This window comes from Leishmania panamensis, assembly GCF_000755165.1.
Source record: "Leishmania panamensis strain MHOM/PA/94/PSC-1 chromosome 29 sequence".
Classification (NCBI taxonomy): Eukaryota; Euglenozoa; class Kinetoplastea; order Trypanosomatida; family Trypanosomatidae; genus Leishmania; species Leishmania panamensis.
This window is the reverse complement of record NC_025875.1, coordinates 1,055,014-1,070,927: the sequence shown is the minus strand read 5'-3', so window position 1 is coordinate 1,070,927 and position 15,914 is coordinate 1,055,014. Positions and strand designations below refer to the sequence as shown.

General features: G+C 56.6%; 4 protein-coding genes across 4 annotated transcripts; all 4 read right to left on the bottom strand.

Moving 5' to 3' along the window:
* Positions 1-2,931: 2,931 nt before the first annotated feature.
* Positions 2,932-4,452, bottom strand: LPMP_292580 (serine/threonine-protein kinase, putative; the record flags this gene model as incomplete). The annotated part of the gene is made up of 1 exon (XM_010702560.1): positions 2,932-4,452. One exon carries the CDS (start codon positions 4,450-4,452, stop codon positions 2,932-2,934), a length of 1,521 nt encoding a protein of 506 aa, XP_010700862.1.
* Positions 4,453-6,334: 1,882 nt separating this feature from the next.
* LPMP_292570 (hypothetical protein) lies at positions 6,335-7,351 on the bottom strand (the record flags this gene model as incomplete). Its single annotated transcript, XM_010702559.1, has 1 exon — positions 6,335-7,351. The coding sequence occupies one exon, from the start codon at positions 7,349-7,351 to the stop codon at positions 6,335-6,337; it is 1,017 nt and encodes a 338-aa protein (XP_010700861.1).
* Positions 7,352-8,591: 1,240 nt separating this feature from the next.
* Positions 8,592-11,213, bottom strand: LPMP_292560 (RNA polymerase-associated protein CTR9, putative; the record flags this gene model as incomplete). The annotated part of the gene is made up of 1 exon (XM_010702558.1): positions 8,592-11,213. One exon carries the CDS (start codon positions 11,211-11,213, stop codon positions 8,592-8,594), a length of 2,622 nt encoding a protein of 873 aa, XP_010700860.1.
* Positions 11,214-13,821: 2,608 nt separating this feature from the next.
* Positions 13,822-15,714, bottom strand: LPMP_292550 (tRNA methyltransferase, putative; the record flags this gene model as incomplete). The annotated part of the gene is made up of 1 exon (XM_010702557.1): positions 13,822-15,714. One exon carries the CDS (start codon positions 15,712-15,714, stop codon positions 13,822-13,824), a length of 1,893 nt encoding a protein of 630 aa, XP_010700859.1.
* Positions 15,715-15,914: the final 200 nt, after the last annotated feature.

Here is a 15,914-nt window from a genome sequence, read left to right as displayed (position 1 = left end):
TTGAGCGTGTGTGGTGGTGGTGGGGGGGGGGGGGGGGGGTTTGGAGGCCCCGGCTTGTCTCGTCCACGGTGAGCACTGACAAACCCACGAGTTTCAAATGAGCAGCACCACAGCAAGGAGGCCTCCCTACGTACAGCAGCTCCGCTGCAGACGTGACGTGGAGGAAGGATGAAGAGAAAAGGATTACTTTGAATGGAGGAGCTCACGCGTGCAGCCGTGTAGAAAAAAAGCACAACGCTGCCACCTTTATCGTCGTTACTATCGTTTTCCTATCGTCACCGAGAGCATTCGTTGTAGAGGCAGAGAGGGGGGAGGGGAGCGAGACAAGAGGCGGATATGTGTGGCGGAAGAAAACGAGGAAGGAAAGAGGGCCGAGTGGCACCCACCAGGGGGAAAGAAACAAGCACCGAAGGCGGTGGCGTGGACGGCGGCAGGTGGAAAGCACGTGTACATCCGCAAAGATGGGCAGCTGTCGCTTTCTTGATGGTTGGTCTGTACGCGAACATGTAGAAGCATGGGGCACGAGTCGCTTTAAAGACAGAAAGAAATAGAAGAAGGAGGCGGTCCGCAACGGCTCCGCGAGACTGACGTGTCACAATCCTTTTGTAAGGGCCGAAGCGGCAAACCCGCCTTTGCATTTGGGGGAAAACAGAGAGAGGGAAGCGGGCTACTCGAGCCTCCAAACGAGGCGCACCAGTCTAGAAGAGGTAGAAGACAGCAGAAGAAAAAAAAAGATAGAAAAGGAGAAAGAGGGAGAAAACGCAGTCGGTTCCTCCACTGTCGCGACTCGCTCGTCCTTCATTTTCATGCGGCAGTGCAACCTCCCTCCCCCCCTCCCCTTCCCCCCTGGCCCACACCTGTTCGTCCCTTTCGTTTGGGTTTGGCTTCACATTTTGTACGTTTATTTTTTTTTGTTTGTGTGTTTCCTTCGCTGTTGCGCAAGTCCATTCATGCACGCACCGGTGGCGTTTGACGCTGGCGAAAAAAAGGGGGAGACGAAGGGAAAAGGCGCATGTACAAAGGGCACACACGCACACACGTGCCCACCAATGAAAAATAAGGAGTAAAGGGATGGAAAACGAAAAAAAAAGATACGCAACACACGCATACGCGTACGTGTCTACTCAATGGGCGCCTGTTTTCGGACGCGTGTGCGTGTGTGTGTGTGTGTTGCGGACGCGTGCCACCCACGAAGAGCGTGTGGGTGCAGAGGAGGTAAAGAGGACCAAAGAAAGAAAGAACGAAACAGAACACCGCATGCGCTGGGAGTGGGTGGGTGGGTGGGGAAGTGAAGACGGGTGAGAAATGGGAGAGTGACATTCTTCAACGACGCAGTTGCCGCTTCCCCTCCCGTCAACGAAAACAAGCAGCGTAAAGCACTCCGCCACATCCTCTCTCCCCCTACCCCTGTCCCCAGCCCTGCCCTCCAACCGACCCATCGTCATCCCCAGACACATTCACAGAGCCCGCAAAACATAGAGGTGGGCACGTGTTCGCTGAACACCACCCTAAACCTTCAACCCACTCCGCCAAAAATCGCATCAACTGGGGGGAGGAAACGACAGGAGGAACAGGGGGAGAGAGACGCAAGAACAAAGGAGACAAAGAAGAGAGGGGCGATAGGAAAGCGATGAGACACAGAAACAATAGAGACAATATGACCCCACACCTCGTTGTGGCAGTCTTCACTCCATTACGCGCCATCGCTAAGTGTATAAAAAAAGTGAATACGCACCTCTGTCTATTCATTCGTGTTTAAATTGAGTGGAAAAGGTACATAATGGGGGATGGCGGCGTGCCTGCAGGGGTGGTTTGAGATTAGCCTGCACAATCCCTTTTCCATCTCTCTCATGGCAGCCGTTGGTGTATGTCACGGCGCGTTGGTGTGCACGTTCGGGAGGGGTGAGAGAGGGAGAGACGACATTTCAAGTGTGCTACGGCTGGGAAGACATGCTCATCTTCCCGTATTGCTTTACGATGGCTACGTGTTGCTGCTGCTGTGTCTCTAAGAATAAAAAGGGGAAAGAAAAAAAAATGTATTTGCTTCGTACGATTCTTGAGTCCCGTCTTCGCACTACTAACCGTACACCTAAAACAGTGTGCGAATGGTGGGGAGCGGCATCGCTGAAGTCCCTTCGTTTTCGCGTTTGTGTCGTGTGCACTTCCCTGCTTGGTTTGCGTCTCTCCTTTCTTCTGCTCTTTACTTGTCTCCCCCCCTGTGCCCTTCGCGAACTGCTCTCTCCCATCTACGGAGACCGGTGGCGTTGGCTCGGCGACTGCTAGCAGGGAGCGAGGAAAAAGAGGTAGCTGTGGGCAAGTGATGACATACATGCCATCACATGCACGGAGATGGGGAGGGAGCGGGGGGCAAGCAAACACAGAGAGAAAATAGGAGAGAGAGGGAAACCACAAGGAACTGAGGAGGGGAGGATGGGGCAACGAGGTGCCGGAGGGCGAGGGTCGACGAGAACCAGGAAGGGAAAGTTCACCACGATGCGCTTGCAAACATGAAAAAGGGGGACAAGAGGCGGCAACAGCGAAGACGAAGGCATTGCGGAGAAGAATGCTGAAAGAACCAAAAAAGGGCACGAAAGGAAAAGCAGCAAGATCAGCACGATACGTTGTCACTGAGAAGAGCCCACCAACACCAGCGCCAGTACAGCTACCACCCCCTGCCCCGACAGCTGTGTGCGGTTGTGTAAAGAAGAAATGTATGGGAACACTTCTTTTTCGGCTCACGTCCGCACAGCGCGTGAAACCGGAGCTGCATTTGCGACCACAGTGGACCTTCACACGCGGCAACACCCGAAACGCCCAGCAAAGAGACAACGAAACAAGCGCCATCCTTCTGCCCTCAGACCTCCTCATTTCCAGCGGTTTCACAGCGCACTCACGGCGGCACGAACAAGGCTCGCGCGTGGCTGCCTTTCCCTAGGCGCCAATGACCTTCTGCTTTCCTTCCCAGACCGCCAGCTTCGTGATGGCGTTTGAGTGGTGCGCAAACTTCACTCCTACGAGTTCGTTAAGTTCGCGCTGCATTTCCGCGTTGGAGAGACCGTTCATCATACCAGTGTTGTAAATCTCAACAGCGCGATCCAGCAGCTCAGCGCCCATCTCCTTCTCCAGATGGCAACGTGCGCCGGAGGCCAAGACCGTTTGTCCGTTCGACATCGTGATCGTCTCCATCTGTGGGGCACTGCCGATGGGACCATCGCCGAACTCCTCTGGGTGCCCGCCAAGGTTTGACTTGCCGACAATGTCCTTGCTTTGTTTCACAATGGCCCTCTTCTGCTCAATGTAGTCGCCGTCATCATCTACGTCGGAATGACACACCTCCTCTGGTGCCGCTGTGGTTATCGGCATAGACTTTTCCTCAGCTGCCTGCTTCGCCAGCATTGCCTTCATCTTCTCGCGGTCCATGCCGCGCAGCATCGCCATCTGTTCACGCTCGCTGAGCTGTGGTTTCGCCGGCGCCTGTGTCACCTTTGTCGCTCCTTCCTTCGGCTGGGGTGGGTGAGCCGGGTTCTCGCGCTCGCTAAGCTGCTTCGCTTCGAATTCGTTGCGGTCCTTCTCCACCTGGCGGGCCAAGTCATCACTGAAGCTGCGCAGGGTGCCTTGCACGTAGGAGCTCTCCAAGATGCGGTTGATGCTGGGACGCTGCATATAGTTCACCTGCAGTAGGCTGGCGCACAGCGAGCGCATCTCTACCGGAATCGTGGTGGGGATTGGGTCGTAGCAACCCGCTAAGATCTTTTTAAGCAAATCCTTCAGCGTCTTGGCATTGAAGGGGCGGTGCAGGGTGAGTGTCTCGTAGAAGACGACACCGAGGGCCCACACATCACTCTTGTTGTTGTATGGCTTGCTTTGGCAGAGCTCGGGCGAGAAGTAGTAGGGGGTCCCGCACACCGTCTTAGCACATGCCATCGTGTTCTGCAGAACTGTAGAAATACCGAAGTCGCCGAGTTTCACCACGTTCTTGGAGGTGAGGAATATGTTGGCAGTCTTGAGGTCTCGGTGAAGGATGTGGTTGTCGTGCAGGTACTTGAGCGCCATACAAATTTGCAGAAACCAGAACATCGCCAAATTCGGGTCGAAGGGCTGAGGCACGTCCTGATTCTTTGCCTCCTTTATACGTGAGCTCAAGTCACCGCCGTCGGCGTATTCCATGATAATGAAGATGAGGCTGTCATCTTCGAAGTGCTCGTGGTAGCGAATGATATTGGGGTGGTCAACGGCGGCTAGAATGCGAATCTCATTCTGCACATCACGCCGTTCCTTGGACGTCATCGAGGCAGAGTCGATTGCCTTGGCCACGTAGCGCTTGCCATCCGACTTCGAGCGGACGAGCACTGCCTCACCGAAGCTGCCTTTGCCGATCAACTTGATGCGGCGGTACTTGCTGCGGAACAACTCATTCTCCAGCGCCCGCGACACGTCTGCTACCTGCGCCATTTCTGCGTGCGTAAAATAGGAAGCACGCCTTTTTCCTGTCGTGAATCGCGGAGCTTATGAACTGCGGGACGCGTCTCCTGTCGAAGCGAGGGTGCCGATGTGCGTTGGGTGGGGGGGCGGGGAGGGAGAGTATAGATTCGTAAGAAAGAAAAGCTCTGATCGTGTGTGGGGTACGTTTGTGTGTATAAACAACCAAAGTGTGTGGGTAACGCGCGCAGAGTTGTGGTGCTGTGCTCGAGGACGTGTATGAAGGTAGAGCGAGAGGAGCTTAATTGAGGCGGTACTTAACAGCACGAGAACGCCAGAAAAGAAAACAAAAAAAGAGCGGAGATCAGAAAAGAAAGCCCTTTGCAGGCAGACGTGAGCCTCTACGTGCGTGTGTATGTATGTGTGTAATGTGTGGATGAGTAACATCTCGCATGCAACGCAGACAGTCCAGTCAAAGCACAAGGCGAGAAGCGATAGAGGTAAGAGGCCCATGGCAAAGGCAATAAAAAGGGGCACACACGCACACACATAATCATCATCATCACATGCACAGACACACACAAGCAAGGTGTGGGTAGGTAAGCGAGGAATTCGAAGAGAGAAATTGGAAAAGAGAGGGAAAGTTAAGAAAAAGAGGGGAAGCCAAGGCGTGGTGAGCGATCCCTAACGTTAATTGCAGAGTCTCACGATTGGCGCCAACATGCGCGAGGTTTGGTCGTAGATCTATATTACCTTTCGTCCTCAGGTCACTTTAGTGTGAATGACTGCGAACCAGGCCGACAGCAAAGGGGCAAGTGAAAGGAGAGAGACAGAATGCGTTGAGAGAAGAGTCAAACGAAAACGAGCTGCTTTCGCTTATTGCGTGTTGTCGCTTCCTTTGTGATTTCCGCCAACGGAGACATCGGGTACGAGGAGGAGGCGTACACCACACCAGCGGAGAGTTTGAGGGAAGAGGAAACCACGTTGAGGAAGGAAAGTCGGGGGCACGGAAGCGAAAGGAGTAAGGGTGTCCACACAACATACATGTACAATAGCAAACCGAAACAAATAAAAGGAAGGGAGACAGGAGGAGGTGTCATCGGTGCGGTGCGGAGGTGGAGAGATGAGTGAAGTTTACGGAGAGGGTGTGCTGCTGGACGCCCATGAGAACGCATACGACGCAAAAAGGAAGAAAAAGGCAAAACGGCATCGCAGTAGGTGCCCCCTCCCTCCCCTCCTCTCCTCTCCTCTCCTTTCAGTCTCGCCTCTCCTGAACTCTCCCCTGTATATGCAGAAGGGTCCGAAAATAGGGTAAAGGGGTAAGTCGTTCGAGGCAGATAACTTCGAAAGGTCCCCTCCCTTCTGCTCACACGGATGGAGAGGAGGTTAGTGTACATACACACAATATGAGTGATAAAACTCAACAAGAGCGAAGAGTAATTGGTGCGCTATGAAGGAAAAAAACAGCAACAGCGAAAGAGTTGTGGGAGGGGAGGGGGGCATACGCAGCTCCGCCTGCACCCCTTTCCAGGAGCGCCACGTGCCCGTTTACCGAGAAGAAAGAAAGAACAAGAAGGAGTGAACGAGGGAGAGAGAGAGAAAGCCTGGTTGTTCCCGCAATGTCAACAGGAAAGAGCAGAATGCTGGGAGGCAATGATTCCATGATGAGCGCGTCAGTAACGTGGAGCGAGACGGCATGGTGTGTTCCTCGCCCGCCCCCTCCCCCGTCAAATTCGCCTATGTACGGTCCACAAAACTCGAAAAGGAAAAGAAGATCGCTGCTCACCTCTCTCCGCGAGGGCGAGAGAGAAGATGCAGCGCTGCAAACAAGAGGACACACACATTCACACGCACAAAACAGGACTGAGTGGAGGAAGACTTTCGCTGGCCATCACGATGACACAAATCGAGTTGCTCAGTAGAACCGACGAAGGCACGAGGACACTACAGACGTCTTCTCGAAGGAGTTTGGTCTCCATACACCGGCCCCTTTGGGGGGCCGACCCGCCTCCTCCTGCGCCTGTTTGCGCTGCGCGCTCTTCGACAGCTGCATCTCATCGGGGTGCACCCACACGTTGGGGAACGGGTTCAGACAACCCTGCTCGCCGATCCGGTTGGCATACCCGCAGAAGGCGCGCTCGTGGACTAGGGTAGGGACAGCCCTAGTTTCTTTCTTGGCCTTGCGGTTCTTGGTCGCAGCGCTATCAGCCGGTGCCTCGTAGGCCGCATACACCCCAGAGACACCTGTATTCGGCATCTCGTCGATGTAGGAGTGGCTCACACCGGGAATGTGAAACGGCGGTCCCAGGGCCTTTGGTGCGGGCCCTTGCTTACGCTCCTTGCGTGCCCTCTCTGCCTCCGCCGCGGCGTGCTCATCCTTCCAGTTGTCGTTGTAAATGGGGTTGCTCAGCAGCAGTCCGGTGTAGCCGTACGTGCCCTTCTTGGCGGGGTTCGTCTTGATGTTAGGCAGGTGTGTCGGCTCCTCCTCTTCCTTTGGTTTTGCAGCTCTTCTCTTCTTGGACTTCCCATCGTCCCACGGCTCCGTCATGTACTCGTACGGGCGGCTCTGAAAGCAGCCGTAGTAGCTGCCAGGGCCGGTGCTCCTCTCTGGGTACGATGAGTAGCGGAACTCTTTGTCGGAGATGGGCTTCTTGGTCTGCTTCTTGGCGGTAGTGCACCACTTGTTCTCGTCATAGCCCACCGGCTTACCGCCATTCTGCTCCGAGGAGGCGAGAGTGAGGAATTTCTTGTCGAAGTACGCATCAGGGTGCTGGCCGGGCGGTACGCGGCCGCCGACTGTCATGCTCTTGCCCAAGTACCTCGATGGAATGGCATCCTTCTTGTCGTAGGGGTCTGTCTTTCTCGGGTCCGGGTCAGAGGAGAGATACGACGGGTCTTGGAAGAGACCACCATAGGCGCTTGTGTCCGTCATGTTAGCGGCTGCAGGTAACCAACGAGTAGAGTCAGAAGACAAGAGCAAGCAAGTGAGAAAGGGCTAGAGAGGGAATAGGTGTAGAAAGAGGCACTCACATGAGAAAAATGGTGAAAGAGGTAGAGAGCGAGGAAAAACTTTCTGAGTTGTTAGCATCGCTGACAGGAGTCGACTGACATGAACCATAGTGGGTGTGTTTGCACGCTACAGAGATAGCAGACTGGGAGCGCGCAACAACAAAATGGCCCTTCACGCAGCTCAGCAGCTTCCTTGTCCCTCGCATGCTGACCAGAGAAGAGAAGGTGGTGCACAGCATACAGCTTCCAGGCTTCAGAAGAGGCACATTGGCGCTGAGGTCACGCATAAGAGGTCCACCTGGGAAGGGCAGCGGACTGGGGTCAAACCATGGATGAAGGTATGGGGAAGGGTTAAAGGTGCGATGGTTAGCACATAGAAAGAGAGACGTACGCGTACACCTCTTGTGAGTAGAGTACCGCCTTGGGGAAGGGGAAGAGTAGGGGAGGGGAGGGGTGTTGAAACGCAGACTCGCTTACCCACCCACACTCGTTCAAGCAAAAGCGACAGGTGGGGCTGGCACGACTTGGTTGGGTACCGATCCCTGATGAGAGTTAAGAAATACAGAAAAAGAAAGTGAAGGAAGACAACGCGCTGGCTCGAAAACAAAGGAAGCGCAGAGACACACGCAGACGACGACGAGAGAGCGAAGATACGCGCACACACAGCCAACGTATACAGCAACACAAATGAGCCGCAGTGCATCATGTCTCATCGCTCTTCAGACCGGCACGCCTGCGCAGGCCCCTCCCCCGCCATCTCCCACTCGGCAGCTGCAGCTCGCACGTCTTTCCTTTTCGTTTTGCCAGCCTGTTCGCCTCAACTCGCTGCGGTGTCGGCACTCACCTGCGTCGCACCGGCCACTTCTTCGACGGGCCTCGCACAATGAGCACAAGCGAGTTTCCACCCGCGCCCCTGATCAAAGAGGGGCCGCCTATGACGTCGACGCCACTACGCACCCACGACTCTCAACGAAAGCAACAGTGGCAGCAGCAATGGATGAGGCGTAGAAACACTGTGTGCAGTACCCGAGTAAACGTATATACACACGCACACGCACACACACACACACAATGGGCAACACCTGAACTCACCACGAAGGCAGAGAGGCACTACAAACAAGAGAACAAAATAAAAGAGCAGCACGAATAGAGGCAGGAGCGCATCACGGTAACTCGCCCTCCTCTTCACCCAACGCCATTGACTGCCCCTCTTCTGGCATCGTGTCCTGCATGGCATCCGCCAGCGTCGCGGCTAGCAAATCCGCATTTAGCAGCGCCGCCGGCTGCTGAATGCGACTTAGACGAAAGCGCGCGTACACGTCTGCCTCCGCCAGCTTGCGCTCCTCCGCCTTGTGGTGCTCCGCTAACTCCTCCTCCTCTTGCCGGCGCTGCTGCTCCGCCTTGTGTGACGCAAACACGCGCCTCCATCCCTCCTCCGACAGCGCTAGCTCTTTCGCCCGTTGCTGGCCAGCCTCCACAAGCGCGTGCACGGTGGCACAGTGGCGCTCGCAGTAGGCGCTTATGGAGCGCAGGTAGCGCTTGGCGCGGCTCATCAACTCGTACTTGCCCTTTATGCTCTCCAGGAGAGTGGCGCCCCGCCGCCCAGACTCCAGGTGGGCAAGAAGCGCCTCACCCTGCGCCGCTGTAAGGGCGCGTGTGCCCTTCAGTCCGTCAACAAAGGCCATGAAATGCAGCAAGGCAGTATTGTACACCAGCATCGGATCCCCACTCGGGGCCTTCAGAGTGGCGGTGTGCATCAGCTCTAGGGCCTCTGTGTACCGACCTTCGGTGGCCATGCAGAACGAGTACATCGCGTCCTGCTCGGATGTGCGTGTCGGCATGCGCGCGAAGTAGTCCGCGGCCTGCTTGTAGCCGTGGCTGAGCATCTTCACGTTGGCGCGGTGGGCATCGACGTTGCTCGTCGACACGGTGGAAAGGGAAGTCACTTCGCTCACACTATTTAGCATCGCCTCAGCAGCGTCTCCGCGACGCTCGAGCCCGTCGCAGCACGCGTAGCCGTGGGCCGCGAGAATGTTGCGGGGATCCTTGGCAAGAACATCTCGGTAAAAAGAGCGCGCCGAGGCGAGCAGCTTCGGCCACTGCGAAGAGGATTGCTGGCACGCCTGGAGAGAGGTGGAACCGACAGCGAGTGCTACAGGCAGCTGCAACTCGGAGGCGTTCACCTTCTTGAAGATAGCGAGAGCCTCCTTCACGTTCGACCTTTCCATGTAGAGCTGCGCCATGCATGTCTGGGCCGTGGCTTCCATCGGGTGCACTTTCAACAGCCACTGCAGCCACGCCACCGCCTGCTGCAGCTGACCTGCCTCCTTCGCCAGGAAGTGAAGGCGGTAGTACGGTGCAGCAAAGGTACTGCAGTGCTTGACAAGGTACACATAAAGCTGCCGCGCGCGTGCCGGCTCCCGCTTCTCAAGCAACAACGCCAGGTTGTACAAGAGCGGTACATAGGAGATATCCACGGCGATGTTGGACATGAGAAAGGCCGCTCCCAGCTCCGTGTCCACGATACCCTGCATCGCTTCCACATCTCCTGAGAGGATGGCGAGGTTGGCACTTAGCTTCCAGCTAGACGGCAGGTTCAGCTCCCGCTGAACGGCACGCACGTGCGCGCAGATCCGCTTGCAGTGCTCTGTGTCGAGGCGAGAACACACGGCCGCCAATGCCCACGAGTTCACGTCGCCTTGAGCCACCGTCATCGTCAGGGTGTGACTGTAGCGAAGGGCCTCGCTGTGGCGGCCCGCTCGCGTTGCAAGAATGGCAAGCATCTGCAACACTTCTTTCTCGTTCGGCCACGTCCTGTTTACCTCCATCAGCAGCGTCTCCGCGTCAGCGTGGCGGTTGGCGTACATCAGCAGACGGGCGTAGTGGATACGGGCAGCTAAGAGGTTCGGGTTGGCGCGCACGGCAGATTCGAGAAGTGGCTGCGCCGCTGCCACCTCGCCGCAGACGAGCAGCAGTCGACCCTCGTGGAAGTCCACCAGCGCCATTTCCTCAGGTGAAGCCCTCTGCCGCACATACCGCAGCAGACTACGCAACCGCACCATGGAGCTCTTCAGTCGTCCGGCCTCCAAGGAGCGGAAGTAGGCTAAGTCGCACACTTTCAGCAGGACCGTCGTGTTCTGAGGCATCAAATGCTTGAGCCGCACCACGGCCGTGTGGATCTGGGGCAGCATGCGAAGGTCAATGTAGACCGCTAGTAAGCCTAGCCACGCGAGCTCATCATCGGGATGCACCTCGATGGCGCGCTCGAGGATGCGGCGGGCATCCACGAGCCGCTGGAGCCGGAAGGCACACAAACCCATTCCTACCCGCACCACGGACGGCGCCTCGTCAGACCCGAACATCTTCAGTGTGTAGCAGTACTGCGCATAGCTCTTCTCGTACTGGCTGGTAAGGTAGTACACGGCAGCAAGACACACCAATGCGGCGCCAAAACCCTCGCACCGCTCCACCGCCGTCTCCAGACGTCTTCGCGCCGTGGCCAGATCGCCACGCGCCATCGCGGCAACGCCCTCTAGGTAGCTCTGTACGGGGAGCCGCACCGGCTCCCCAGGTGCGAGCTGCGCAGTAATGGACGTAACGTCCATGCTACCCTTCATTGCGGCCAAGGTAGCGCGCAGGCAGTGGATTGACAAAAGTTCATTTACGTTATGCTCTGACTTGGCCGCCTCCTCGAGTATGAACTGCGCCGCCTCAACATTACCGCTGTGGAATTCATCCAACGCCCGCGTCGTGGTGGTGCTTGTCGTGGTTGCCGCTGCCGCCATGGTGAAGGGATATTGAGAGAGCGATAGTCAGACTGAGGAGCACCAGCACACAGAGCGAGAGCGAATGCAGGAGAAGACTATGTGCAGGGGCGAGGGATGGCAAAAGAGAGCACAAACAAACGTCCTCTCCCCGTAGAAGAATAAAAAAGAGAGGGAAAACGAACACACACACACACACACACACAATGACAGACACACACACGCGCACACCAACGAGGACACCTGCCGCTCAGACACACACACGCACACGCCGTAGACGAATAGAAATTAAAATGACAAAGTAGTCGGGGAAAAGGGGGAGAGGGCGGTGAGAGAGCGGAGAATAACTAAAAACGACGAGGGCGCTGTAACGGAGGAGAAGGAGCAGAGCGTGTCGTCTCTCGCACTGCGCTGTACTTTTCACACACTTTATCGGCAATCACACCACCTTTCGTTTCCTCCTTTTCCGTTAAGGCAGTGCCACGCAGCCGGACAGCCCAATAAAGAGTTGCACGGCGGTTTCGAAGCGTGAAGAGGAGACAAAACAAAAGAAGTGAGCCGAAGCTCTATGGCTGAGACAGCACACTGAGAGACACCGAGAGAGAAACTGGGAAGCAAAGCGTCTCCTGTTCTTTAGGCACCTTGTCCCCTCCAGGTTCGGTGGGGGGGGGGGTCCGCCACACACACCTTCTTTTAGGGAATGAGTGAGCGGACGCCGTCACTAGTGCCGCGGCACCGTAGGATAAAGCAGCGGACAGAACAATGTTGTGGAGATGGGGAGAAGGGGAGCGCGAAAGGGTGGTTAGGCCTGCGCACTCTGCTGACTGTGCAACACCGCTAATTCCTCTGGAGAACGAATAGGCGGCGCACAGTGAGCTCTATAAGAGGTGTCAGGCGAGCAGAACATGCAAGCCAGGGAAATGAGGGCTGACCGTGTGAAAACCGGTGATGCTGGTGGTGCCTATGAGTGGCACAAGACACACACACATGCACACGCACTGACCCAGACGCGCTCGCACACCCACAGTGCTTTTCGGGAGCTAGCGCAAAATCGCGCGAGTCCACAGAGAGAGGAGCGACGTGGACAGCGAGTGAACGAGGGGGGAGAGAGGGAGGGAGGGAGAGGCAAAAAGGGAGGGGTCAAGATGAAAGACTACGGTGAGAGATTGCGCGGTGTACACTATCTACTCAGACACACGCACATCCGTAGCACAGAGCTACAAACGTGGGCTTCTTTTGTTTTCGCTTCCTCTTCCGCCACGAACAAAAAAAGGGGGTGAGGACAGCAACTCTCCCTCCCTCCCTTCTTGTGTGGGCGTGTGCGCCGGTAAGACCAGCAGCGGCATTCGCTTTTCTCTGCTTTATTTGCATGTTTCCTCAAGAACGTGACTGCACAGGAAGAGTCAGGATGCGGCTGTAGCGTGCACCGGTGCCTTTTCCGTTTCATCTCATATTTCCACCGATGCTTTTAGAGTCGAGAGAACAGGCCATCGAGCATAAGCACCCAATTACATGACTGACCTCCCCTCGCCACCCATCCACGCGCCGCCTCGATCGACCTTGCTCGTTCCATGCGATCGTCGCCCAAGGATATGTGGGTGGGTGTGTATGGGTCTCCACAAGAAACCACGTCATGTGCTAAGCCTCACAGCTGGTGCATCTTTTCGTTTTCGGCTTAATGGGTCGTTGAAACGGCGAGCGCCTTCGCGCGCTGAGCGGTTCCTTACTCGTACATCACACCGTAGATCTGAGGAAGAGCAAATGCCCCGCAAACCAACACACATACACACTCCGGCAGCCCCCTCTCCAGAATAAAAAGGGGGCGACGACGTGCGGCTAGACCCCAGCTGGACCACCTCTGACACCCATGAGAAAAGGCGTGTTCGTGCGCAACGAGATACACGGAAGGGAGACAATGAAGAACAGAGACGACCTGCACTGCACATTGTGATTGGGCGACGAGAGCAGAGAGGAGAGGCTGGAGAAAGTGCAGGCTGGAGCATACTCGGGTCGTCCATCAAAGCAAACAATGCAAGGGGAGGGGGGTACATGAAAGAGGCACGCCTGGCATTAGGAGACCGGAATGTTCGACTGCATTTGTATCGGTGCCTCCCTCCTCCTCCCTCCTCCCCCCTCCTCCTCCTGGGCCTTTCCTTCGATTAGGGCCTTCACCCCCTCCCCTCCTCCTCCCTCCTCCCTCTAGGTCCTCACTCGACAGTCACTTCGTCATTAACGCACCTACACATGCGGACGCGCACTTGATTCCTCTTCTCCAGCATTGCGTGTGCTTTTTCCTCTCAGCCAAGTCATTCCTGCGCTTCTTCTCATCATGGGATTGGCAGCCTTCTGCACGAAGTCCATCCGCGCCCTCCTCCCCGGTGTGTGCATTGCCCATACCGCCTACTATCCCTTCGGCATTGTCTGTCACAACACTCAAACGCACGGCCGTCACGTCACCTCCGCCTCCCCTCCACACCTGTCTGCTGCGGCTAACAGCACCGATATGTGCAGGCGAACGGATGCGTGCCTACATAGGGCAAGGGAATAGGGGTAAAAGAGCGAAGCGGATGAAGATGCCTCCTCCCCCCCCCCTGCTGCTGCTGCTGCTGCTCTCGCATTAGCCACATTTTTACTGCGCTGCCGCATCTGTTGCCGGCACGGCGGCATCCTTTCTGGTCGCATCACTGTCCTCTTGCCCCTCCTCGACGGACTCCACCAGCGGGAGGTTCAGCGCCAGCTTGCACACTGTCACTTGCCAGTCCGCCACATGAGCAACAACCTTGCCCAGTTTCGTGGACCTCTCTGCAGCTACGTAGATTGGCCCCCCAACAGGCCAAGAGGTGGTGAGAACAAAGCTCGGTGGCAGCTCCTCGGTGAGCTGTCCCGTCTTGGTGCTAAAGTCGGTATACGACATTGGCGTCTCTGCAGTCAGCTCGAGCAGCAGCAACGGCGTCACCGGGACAAGGAAGTTGGAGGGCAAAAAAGGCACGAGGTCAGCCACGCCGTCTGGGCAGAAGCGCAGCGTGTCGTTTCGGTACTTCACCACTGACTCGAACACCTTCGAGCCGACCTGCACGATGCGACAGCCCAGCTTCTGGCTTAGCAAAATGGCGTCCGGGTTCGCCAGGTACACCTTCTGGTTGCGCGCCTCCTCGTTGCGTACGATGAGGTGGTCATAGGGGAACGTGTCAGGCAGCATGAGCGCCTTCTGCACGGTAGCTCGCATACCATCCGAGAGGGGCTTCATGAGCGCCGGCGTCCCATTTGCATCTAAGATGGACTCAGCCCTCGGCCGTGCATCCTCCGGCACCGCCACGATGCAGCGCAGCGCCGCGACAAAGAAGCCGCCCGTGTCCTGCGAGTGGGGCAGGATGCGACGGGTGCGCTCAATGTGCTGCTCAGCAAGCAGCTCGGTGTTGGCAAACATGCTCGGTGCGTACTGGAAAGTACGGCGAGCCGTCTGGGCCATCATGAATGTCTTCGCATCTTCATGAGTGCGCAGCACTGTGGTAAGATCCCGTGTGGTGACGGTCCACGAAGTCATACCAGGCGAAGCGCATAGACCTGGAAGCAGTGGCGTGGGGTCCATCAGCTCGAAGGTCCCCTTCGTCTGAGCCAGACAGGCAGACACGACTGCCTCGTCTTCGACGGGGTTGAGGCTGCACGTCGAGTACACTACTATTCCACCCGACTTGCAGGACGCCATACCTCGCAGAAGCACGAGTATCTGGGAGTGGTGTAGGTTGGCCCCCTGGAGCGCGTCCCAGCGAGGCCACATATCGATTGACTTGCGCAGTGTTCCATCGCCGGAGCACATCACGTCGCACAGGACGCGATCAAAGCGCTCCGCAGGCGGCAACAGTGGGAAGCGCGTAGCGTCTGCGTTTGTGATAATGACGTGGAGATGTGCGCCAGCGGCACGATTTGTTTGATGGTGGAGGACGTCCAAGCGAGACACGTTAACGTCGTTCGCTACCACGACTCCCCTCTCGGCGTTGCCGGAGAGAAGGTACTCGAGGATCTGTGACGTCTTGCTGCCCGGCGCGGCGCACATATCCAGCACCCGCATCCCAGGCTCCACCTGCAGCAGGAGAGGAGGCAACATGCTGACGGTCTCCTGTCGTGTCAGGTAGCCTCCTTCGTTCATCGCAGAGATTATCTTCTTCAGCGTTCGGTTCACCCGCTTACGCTTTAGGTCGCCACGGCTGACACCAAACTGAATCGCTCGCTGCGCTGGGAAGAACGGGATGCGCTTACTCTCGAAGACTTCAGAGAGGTACTGCGTGATGAACGTGTCTACGGCGTTCACCTGCGGTACTGCGCAGTTGAACCGGATTGACATGGGCAACCCCGTCTGCAGGCAGGACATAAATGCCTTCCATTCTGATGCAGGGATAACGTTGTCCTTGTAGTATGCCTCAAATGCCTTGTTCTGCAGATCCGCCGGGTAGCGTGCATCGGTGATCCACTCATCTGAGCGGCCACGCTTGCTGCCACCCTTGCGGTTCTGATTGCGACTCATGACAGCTACCAACTCACCGAAAGAAAGAGAGACTCGGGCGGACACCCGACCTGTACTTCTTCCGGTTTCGAAAGTCTGGCGTTACTTAGAAACACCGAAGACACACATTTAGAGAGAGAGAGAGACGTGGTTGCGAAAAGTGGATGCGGTAGAGAGGTGGTGGGGGGCAGAGGGGAATGGGGGAGGCGGAGGCCAGCACT